The sequence below is a fragment of the Vicia villosa genome, linkage group LG3 (genome assembly GCF_029867415.1).
Source record: "Vicia villosa cultivar HV-30 ecotype Madison, WI linkage group LG3, Vvil1.0, whole genome shotgun sequence".
In the NCBI taxonomy this organism is placed as follows: domain Eukaryota; kingdom Viridiplantae; phylum Streptophyta; class Magnoliopsida; order Fabales; family Fabaceae; genus Vicia; species Vicia villosa.
This window is the reverse complement of record NC_081182.1, coordinates 84153875-84164627: the sequence shown is the minus strand read 5'-3', so window position 1 is coordinate 84164627 and position 10753 is coordinate 84153875. Positions and strand designations below refer to the sequence as shown.

The 10753-nt window shown below is 37.3% G+C and overlaps 1 protein-coding gene across 1 annotated transcript; it reads left to right on the top strand.

Annotated features, from left to right (window-relative positions):
• The first annotated feature begins 685 nt into the window (after window positions 1-685).
• Window positions 686-5467, top strand: LOC131662095 (PH, RCC1 and FYVE domains-containing protein 1-like). Its single transcript, XM_058931788.1, has 9 exons — window positions 686-1075; window positions 1203-1289; window positions 1395-1487; window positions 1613-1699; window positions 1898-2092; window positions 2175-4247; window positions 4354-4500; window positions 4600-4961; window positions 5043-5467. The coding sequence occupies exons 1-9, from the start codon at window positions 1010-1012 to the stop codon at window positions 5137-5139; spliced, it is 3207 nt and encodes a 1068-aa protein (XP_058787771.1). The 5' UTR covers window positions 686-1009; the 3' UTR covers window positions 5140-5467.
• Window positions 5468-10753: the final 5286 nt, after the last annotated feature.

The window sequence follows — 10753 nt, the reverse complement described above, 5'->3', positions numbered from 1 at the left end:
GTTTTTATATTTGAATTTAAATTTATGACTTAAAATAAAGTTAGATTTTTTATAAATAAAATAATATTATGATGTTCCTCAATTGATAGTTATATAAAAATATCTTATATGAAAATTCGAATTCGAATTTGAACTCGAGACATTTCACTTGTTCACTTTTCATGTTTTAATTAATTTCTCCTTTTAATTAAATCTTGCTTCAATTCCAACTTTGTAACATTAATATTGCAGCAGTTTTCTTTTATGGTAAAATAAAACTGATGCTAAAATAAATACTCACAATGTGTATTATGTACTACAATATACATAGAATTTAAACTCCATTTGCCGCACATTGAAATACATAGCGTCCAAAACAATAAATTACATTTAAAAACACCATTCATTTGTCCCATAAAGTTAGGTCCTGTAATTACGCTTTCATCCCTAAACAGATACTTCAACTAGAAAAATTACTATTTTGGTTAGTCTAAAGACTCAAATAGTATCTTCTGCTGTTATGCATAAATTACTAATTATTATATTAATTAATTAAACTTAATTGTAAATTAATGAATAGACTCAAAAAAACAAGTGCAATTGTTGTGATTAACAAAAGAGGAAAAAGACAATAACATAATACTAGTGTTTTGTTTGATGAGAGAAAAAAAAAGCATGTGATGTTAGGCGTGTGCACACGTGCAGTTTTTTTCTCTGTGAGGTTGTTCAGTCAGTGCAGCACAAGCTACGAAGTGAAGAAAGAAAATAGATTCACTCTCTCTCTCTCTCACCAAATCCTTAATAAACAATTGGAACCCATAAAAGGAAGAGAAGAACCACTCTTCCACTCTGTCTAACCTTTGTTTTCTTATGTTATGTTCTTCTCTTCACACAGAGAGAGAAAGTGAAAGCATCTTAATGATAAGGTTCCATTCCACCTGTTCTGAAATTCAAGAATAAACTTCTTCTTCTGTTTTCTTTGTCTCTTATTCTTCTTATTCTTCTTTTCTCTCTTCCATGAAACTGAAACATGACAATGGAAGAAGAACAAGTAACCTTAGCAGGAACACTCCCATTTGATAGAGCTGTTGAACAGGTTCCTGATTTTTATTATATTTTTTTAGTTTTTTTTTTTTTTTGGTTGTTTTACACAAAATTTCTAGAGAATTTTCATGTGCAATGTGCATAAACTGTTCAAAATTGGTCTGTGTTGTTATTTTCAGGCAATTGTATCTATAAAGAAAGGTGCTTATTTACTCAAATGTGGTAGTAGAGGAAAACCGAAGCTATGTCCTTTCAGACTTTCTCCGGTATGCAACTGATTATTTCAACAATTACTTCTCAGAATTTCTCATAATATGATTATGATTATGAAACTAACTTGTCTTTTTTTTTTTTACCTTGATTCTGTCTAGGATGAGAGGAATTTGATCTGGTGTTCAGGGCAGCAGGAAAAGCATTTGCGGTTGAGCGGCGTTACCAAAATTGTTCAAGGACAAGGGAATAATGTATGTTAAGGAGCATCAATAATTTCTTGTTTGAATTATGTTTTCGTCTTTGGTCTAATGATGGTTATGGCTTATCATTTTTTGGTCTTTGGTCTAATGATGGTTATGGCTTATCATTTTTTCAGATAAGGACTCAGAAACAAAACGAAACCGAAAAGGAATGTCATTCATTTTCACTGATCTATGCGAATGGTGAACACTCTCTTGATCTGGTAATATTCGTGATCTACGTTTGATATATAACTGCATTTGATTTTCTATATCTGTTTATCTATTGGAATAAATTTAACGTAATCACAAGTGTTGATGTCTGGGTCTGACACGAACAGACGCAAATACGCCTTCTTTCAGAGGTGTAGATGCTACGTAGATTCTATATATATAGCTTGACTTGTTTACTTTGATTATAGATATGCAAGGACAAAACACAAGCTGCTACTTGGTTTGTTGGATTGAAAGCTGTGATTTCAAGGTGCCAGCAACCAAAAGCTTTTACTAGTTTAAGAAGCTGCAAAGGAGTGCAGAGTTGTGTTAGTAGTCCGGCCGGAATTTTACGTCGAAAGAAAAATCTCGGTCTTCTAGATGACACCTCTCAATTTACTCAGGTTTCTTACATGTTCCGTGTTTCTTGAATTTTTTCACATATATTTTGTCTAAAATATAACATTTTTGTTGTAATTTTTAAAGGTACATAGTGTATGTGCAAGTCCGAGTTTGTCACTTTCGGAAAGGTGTTTTTCTGATGGCCTGTCATATGCATCTGATAACTTCTATTCATCGGCATCATCCCATTCGAGCATTCACGGTATAACAGATAATTCAGTCCCGAGTTCGCCATATATTAATCCAGATGTTCATAGCCATGTTAAAACATCTCGTTTCGAAAAGGAGTACAAAAAGGATTTGTCATCATATAGATCTATCTTGCCTCCTACCTCTCCACATGTAGGAAATAACAGTAGCAATGTGTTGAAGGATGTAATGATATGGGGTGGAGGAATTGGTTGCCTTGTAGGGATTGTGAATGAAAGGTTTGTCCAAAATAGTAATTATTCTTTGGTGCCGAAGTTACTCGAATCCACAGCAATGTTAGATGTACAAAATGTAGCTTTAGGAGGAAACCACGCTGCCATAGTGACAAAACAAGGTGAAGTATTCTGTTGGGGTCAAGGGAAGTGGGGACGGTTAGGGCAGAGAATTGATATGGACACTAGCTCCCCGAAAATAGTTGATTCTCTTAGTGATATTCGTGTAAAAAACGTTGCATGCGGCGAGTACCATACATGTGCTTTGACGGATTCTGGCGAAGTATATGCGTGGGGGAACGACGTTTCTTGTTCGGGTTTGGTTGATGAAGGAAGGATTAGAAGTCAGTGGTTAACACATAAACTTTCTTTACCTGTAGAGGGTATTAGTATTTCCAGTGTTGCTTGTGGCGAATGGCATACCGCAATTGTCTCTAGCTGTGGTCGGTTGTTTACATATGGAGACGGTACATTTGGAGTTCTCGGACATGGGAATTATCAGAGCACTTCTAGTCCGAAAGAGGTTCAGTCTCTTAAGGGTCTATGTGTGAGATCTGTTGCTTGTGGAACATGGCATACGGCTGCGATCATCGAAGTCATTGCCGACCGTTTTAAGTACAATACTTCTACCGGTAAACTGTTTACATGGGGTGATGGAGATGAAGGGAGACTCGGTCATTCTGATAATGGAAACAAACTCGTACCGACATGTGTTTCGCAGCTTGTCGATTACGATTTTGTCCAAGTATCTTGTGGAAGGACGTTGACGTTAGCACTTACTAGCATGGGGAAAGTTTTTGCAATGGGAAGTGCGAAGTTCGGACAATTGGGAAATCCACATGTTAAGGATAGAGCAGTTATGGTTGAAGGAATGCTTAAACAAGAGTATGTTAAAAAGATATCTTGTGGTTCATATCATGTTGCTGTTTTGACATCTTCCGGGAGTGTCTACACATGGGGAAAAGGCGAAAACGGACAACTCGGGTTAGGCGATACCGAAAACCGATGCACACCTTCTTTTGTCGAGGCGTTAAGAGACAGGCAGGTAGAAACAATAACTTGTGGTCCAAGTTTCACAGTTGCAATATGTTTGCACAAACCTATTTCAATGAGTGACCAATCGAGTTGTAGTGGTTGTAGGTTACCATTCGGCTTCACAAGGAAGAAACATAACTGTTATAACTGCGGTCTTTTGTTCTGCGGCACTTGTAGTAGCAAAAAAGTTATGAATGCGTCTCTAGCCCCGGATAAAAGCAAGGCCTTTCGCGTTTGTGATTCGTGCTTTGATAGAAAGCAAAGAAGTAGTAGTACACATTCAATTATGGACTCATCAAAGTCTAGAAATTATAACTATCAGCATTTACAAAAGCATAAGAACAAGAGTTGTGATCTCACTGAAGATAGAGGCGAGACAAATGTGACAAACGGTCCTTTATTATCGCTTCATCAATCGTGCTACCGGAAAAACATGCCTAGTGGAAGGAAGGTTTGGAAAAATCAACAAGAAAGCCAACAGAAATTAGAAGATTGTTCTTATAAGTTAGGTAATGTGCCACAATGTGGACAAGTTCCATGTTCAGCACAATTCAGAAGCAATTGTACCGAAAATTCAGCTCTGCGTGATTCTTCAACCAAAAATAGAATATCTGCTGTTTCACCACTCAATGTAGAATCCACAGATACAACAAAGTCTGATAAGTTACTCATAGAAGAAGTTCAGAGACTGAGAGCTGAGGTAATGACTCGATTTTCGGCTACAAATTGTTTTCTGTATCCTTTTCAGCTGTAAACTAAACTTTTCATGTTCCTTTACTAACTGAAATTTCATCTGTGTTGGATAGGCTAGGAGACTTGAAAAGCAATGTGAACTCCAAAACCATGAAATACAAGAGTGTCAACATAAAATCGAGGAGAGTTGGTCCGTGGCGAAAGAGGAAGCGGCTAAATGCAAAGCAGCAAAAGAGGTCATAAAAGCTTTGGCATTAAGGGTAAGTTCTTTATTATTGTTATTGTATAAGCCTCTATTTCGATAAATAACTTACTAAAACTCTTATAGCATAAACACTCATCATATATCATATTTGCAGCTTCACACATTATCAGGAAAAGATAATCATGGAGTAGAACAAAAGGCTGTGCTACAAGAATGTCTTCCAAATTTGGCACCTATACATACCGATATGAATACTCCAAGAAATACCAACATGGATAGTCTATCGAATTCGCCTATAGTATTTTCCAGTGCATTAAGATCCAAATTCGGTAGAAGCATGTTCCTCAAAAATGACAAATCGACGGACAACAATACTAACCTCCTTACACCAGAATCTCAACAAGACACTGCAGATGGCTTGAAGGCTGAATGGGTAGAACAGTATGAGAACGGTGTTTACATCACGTTGACAACCTCGCCGAGTGGAGAAAAAGGACTTAAGCGCGTGAGATTTAGGTAACACTTTTTATAATGCTTATGCTAACTAGTACTTTACACTTGAACTCTTTTTATGAGACTTCGCATGTTTTTTGACAGCCGGAAGCGATTTGCGCAGAAGGAAGCTGAAAGATGGTGGGAAGAGAACCAAGCAAAAGTGTATCATAAGTATGGAATTGAAGGATGTCAAAAGTAAACACTAGGTAAAACTCTAATTATTTACTTGCCATTCATCTCTATCAGTTTTCACCATTGGTGTAGGAGGTGATGTTGGCTTCAGGAATTTAGATGAGAAGCTTATACTACAAGAAAGATCAAAGTGTTTTTTGTATTTAAGCATCCTTTATTAATTCATGAATATTTTTGGGACATTCCATGATATGTACAGTCACCAATAACAGAGTGTCTCATAATTATTTATATTCCATTTTGATGTTATAGTATGATTCTTCAGCATTTTACCATCATAAAAGATTAATGATGAATTACTTTAATTGAGAGAGAAAAATAAAAGCATATACACTGTTTGCCAATAATAACTATGTCTAAGGCAAAGAAGTCAATAGTACTAAGTTCAAATATTGACTAGAGTTAATCATCAACCAAAAAACTTCAAAGAAAAATTGGAGGAATTGCTTATCGATCTCACTCTTAAGTTGTGAAAAAACACTTTAAAGAAATTCGGGAATATCCATCAAATTTTGAAAGTGGATTTTTCGGACGCACCTTTTTCACACCAAAACATATTATAAAGTGAGTCTCACCCTATATTTTTCCTAAAATTTAGTCTCGCGATACATCTATGGATCCACTCAATGCAATCTATGCATTTTTTTTTTTACTGAAATACTCTCATTTTGACATAAATTAATTTGGAGATGCAACTCCGTATTTACCCAGACAAAAAACGAAGATGCATTTCTGTATTCATATCGACACAAAATTTTGACTTTGTTTTAGAGATACACCGATGTAATTGACGATGTATTATAGTTATGTTATCACATTAAACCTTATATAAATTAAACCACACATTTACCAAATAATATAAAAATCACATATATAAATGAATAAATCCCGAATCATAATGAAGATTACTGTTCTGTTTGTGGATCTTTCAACACCTTTGCCAAATTGTGGAAAAAGGGGGACTAATGATTAGGACAAGATGTTCCATGTATGAAGTTGATCTCTTGATGTGTAACAATCACCTCACTTATGGGCTACTTATGTTGTTGTTTGCTCTGTTGATTTTGATGTGTGATACGGTGTGCTACTTATGCTACTTCATGAAAATCATATTTTGTAGTTGTGTTAACCACAATTTTTCAAAGGGGAATTGTAGTTGCTTTTTTTGGCTGCATTAGTTAAAACAACATATGTATAAGATGTGTCAATAATTCTTGGCTTGATACTTTTCTCATTATTATTTCTCGTATATATAAAGGTTACAGGGCTATATCGGTAATTACACTAAATAAATACATTTAAACTAATTCCTATTCACATCCCCCCTCAAATTGATGCTGCTTGTCAATGAGCATCAATTTGCTAACAAGAAACTGATGACGTGGACGCGGAACAGCCTTGGTAAGAATATCTGCAATCTGCAACTGAGTACTGACATGAGGAAGTGATATTATTCTGTCATCATAAGCGTCACGGATTGAGTGACAATCAACTTCAATATGTTTGGTGCGTTCATGAAAAACAGGATTCGCAACAATTTGGATGGCACTTGTATTGTCAGCATAAAGTGAAGTTGGCTCTATTTGAGGAAATCCAAGTTCAGCCAAAAGACCACGAAGCCAAATTATTTCAGAACAAGCAGCAGACATGGCACGATACTCAGATTCAGTAGAAGATTTAGAGACTCTCGCTTGTTTCTTACTTTTCCATGAGATCAATGAAGAGCCAAGAAACATGCACCAACCAGTGACAGATCGTCGAGTATCAGGGCACCCTGCCCAATCGGCATCACTATAAGCACTCAATTTAAGAGGAACGCCAGTAGGAAAGAATAAACCACGATGAGAGCTTCCCTTCAAGTAACGAATTATACGTCGAACTGCTGCCAGGTGTAGGTGGCGAGGAGAGTGCATGAATTGACTTACTTGTTGAACAGCAAATGATATGTCAGGGCGAGTAATAGTCAAGTAATTAAGGCTACCCACGAGTTGACGATACAATAAAGGATCATGCAACAGATCACCATCATCACGATGATATTTAACATTAACCTCAAGAGGAGTATCTACTGGATTAGCCGATTGCAGACCAGCCATAGAAATTAAATCTGTGGCATACTTGTGTTGATGGAGGAATATGCCCTTAGATGTAGAATGAACCTCAAGACCAAGAAAATAATGCAAATTACCAAGATCTTTCATATGAAACGCTGCTTGTAACTGCTGTTTAAGGCTTTGAATGGAAGCATGATCAGAACCAGTAATAATCATATCATCAACATACAGAAGAAGTAGGACAATTCCAGTAGATGTTCTATGAATAAATAGAGAAGAATCATACTGACTCTGAGTAAAGGAAAACCCAAGTAGAGTGGAGCGAAATTTTTCATACCATGCTCTAGGCGCTTGTTTCAAACCGTATAAGGAGCGTTTGAGCTTGCACACACCCTTAGATGACGGAAATAAACCTTGAGGAGGAGTCATATAAATATCTTCCGCCAGGTCACCATGAAGAAAAGCATTTTTCACATCTAATTGATGAAGAGTCCACCCGTTAGAAGCAGCTATAGAGAGTACCGTACGGACAGATGTCATTTTGGCAACCGGTGCAAATGTCTCATCATAATCAATTCCATATTCCTGCTTGTTTCCTAAGGCAACCAAGCGAGCCTTGAAACGGTTAAGGGACCCATCAGAATTCAATTTCACAGAATACACCCATTTGCAGCCAATGGGTTTAACATCAGGAGGACAGGAGACAATATCCCATGTGAAATTCTCTTGAAGAGCTTGAAGTTCCTCATTCATTGCTTTTATCCAACGTACATCTGTAACAGCCTGTGAATAGCAAGTAGGAATAGATATGCTAGAGAGTGTGGCAGTCAGAGAAGTATGTGAGGAATCATACCTGTCTGGTGAATGTCTATCTGGTGCTCGAGATATTCGACCAGAACGTCGTGGTTCAACCATTACAGGATCAGGTGGCGGTTCAGCGTCGGGAAGGGGTGTGGGAACCTGCTGTTTGTGTTTTCTGACATATACATGACCTGGTTTATAGCGATCTATAGATTGATGCATAATAGAAAACTTAGGAAGAGTAACAATATCATTCATGACAGGAGAAACACATGGAAACATAAACTGATTATCAAAAAATGTCACATTCCTAGAAATACGAAAACGATGGTTAGTGACATCATAACACACAAATCCCTTATGAGAGTGACTATACCCCATAAACGCACATTGAACAGACTGCGCTCCAAGCTTATGCCTTTCAAATGGAGGTAAGTGAACAAAACAAACACATCCAAAGGTATGTAAATCATTATAATTAGGCTGAATTTTAAAAAGACGAAAAAAGGGAGAATCGAGATCAATAACCGTAGAAGGAAGACGATTGATCAAGAAGACAGCTGTGGAAAGAGCCTCCACCCAAAATCGGGGTGGTACAGAAGCTTGAAGAAGTAAAGTGCGGGTCACATCAAGCAAATGACGATTCTTGCGTTCTGCCATCCCATTTTGTTGGGGGGTATTGGGACAAGATCGTTGAGACAAAATGCCTTTTAGTTGAAGAAATTCTTGAAACTCACGAGACATGTACTCACCACCAGAATCAGAGCGAAAAATTTTAACACTTTCATGAAATTGAGTTTCAACATATGTCAGAAATTTCTTAAACATAGAAAACACTTCAGATTTAGACCGAAGAAAATATATCCAAGTAAAACGACTATAATCATCAATAAATGTGACAAAATATTTATAGCGAGCATGAGAAACTACAGGAGACATACCCCATACATCACTATGAATCAGTTCAAAACAAGAGGAAGCCCGATAAGCACCAGACGGAAAAGGAAGTGTTTTACTTTTAGCTAATTTGCAAACAGAACATGAAAGAGAGGCATTAGAAACAACACTTTTATTTCCCAATAAACCATTTTTAAATAAATGAGATAAAACAGCAGAGTTAGGATGACCCAATTTTCTATGCCAATCCTCATAAGAATTCAAGACATTTTTACAAACAAGAGATAAATGACTAGAAATAAACTGAAGTGGAAACAGTCTTCCCACTTTAGGCCCCTTCGCAACCACCTTCCCCGACACCTGTTCCTGCACAAGGCAACCATCACGAGAAAAATTTACATTACAATTATTATCAACCAATTGACCAACAGATAATAAATTGGAAGCAAGTCCAGGTGCTACAAACACATCCCGAAAATCAGAGTTGAGGTCACCAACATTCGTGATAGAGAGAGCATTACCATCCGCAATTTGAATTTTCTGATTACCATGGTAAGAATGTAAATTGTGCAAGTATTCAGAAGAGGCGGTCATGTGATTGGATGCACCAGAATCAAGAAACCACGGGCGGGAAACATTCGAAGACTTACCCTGAATTCCCAAGGTTGATAGAGCGGAAAGTACCATCTGTTGGATTATTTCAGGTTGGAGAGCACCACCATTAGATGGATTGGTGATGGAAGGACCAACTGCAGAGCTTGTACTAACAGAAAATGCTTGCACCGAACGTTGTGTTGATCGTGGAGGACGGGTGGGACAATCAGAGATAATATGGCCCCGCTTCTTGCAATAATTACAAAACTTCTTACTGCAACTCTGAGCAAAATGTCCAAATTGTTTGCAAGAGAAACATTGGACATGTCGAATATCACGACCTTTACCTCTACTATGAGGAGCATATGCAAACATAGCAGACTCAGAAATGACAACATCACGAGACATGGATCCTTGAGTAGCAAGACGCTGTTCCTCTCTGAGAAGTTCACCGACACATGTATCTAAAGAAGGAACGGGATTCCTATTCAACAAGGCACCTCTGACAACCTCAAATTCTGCACGAAGCTTCATGAGAAATTGATTTCGCCTACTAGTATTGTAGACCTCTTGGACATCCGCGAGAGAACTTTTGGGAACATCAACATGTATAATTGCAGAGTGTTCTGTCCACAAATTCAAAAAACCAGAATAATATTCTTGAACAGACAGATTGCCTTGTTTGTAATTGGCAATGTCTAGCTCCAACTGAAAACGTTTGGCCGCATTGTCTAGGTTATAGATACGCTTCAAGTAGTTCCACATTTCTTGGGCAGTGGAAAAAGATCGCAAATTATTAATCATGTGAGGATCAATAGTACCGAGAATCCAAGTGATAATCTGAGCATCTTCTATTTCCCATGCATCTAAGTCAGTTGTCTCTAACGGTGCCAAAGAGACATCGTCCAAGTGACTCCATAATCCTTTCCCTTTGACATACATCCGAAATTGAAATTCCCAAACAAGATAATTCTTTCCGGTAAAACGAACACAAATATGATCTATCTCTTCTTCGGAAGCCATAATATCAGAGATGACTTAAGAACAATTTTGTTAACGTAACAATTTTGTTAACGTGAAACAAGAAACATCAACGGAAAACTGAAGAAAATACTTGCCGACACCAAATCAACACCCCAATTCAGGATACTCGCCGACACCAAGTCAAAACCCTAATTCAGAATAATTGCCGACACAGAGTCAAAACTCTAATTCAGAATAATTGCCGACACAGAGTCAAAACCCTAATTCAGAATAATTGCCGACACAGGGTCA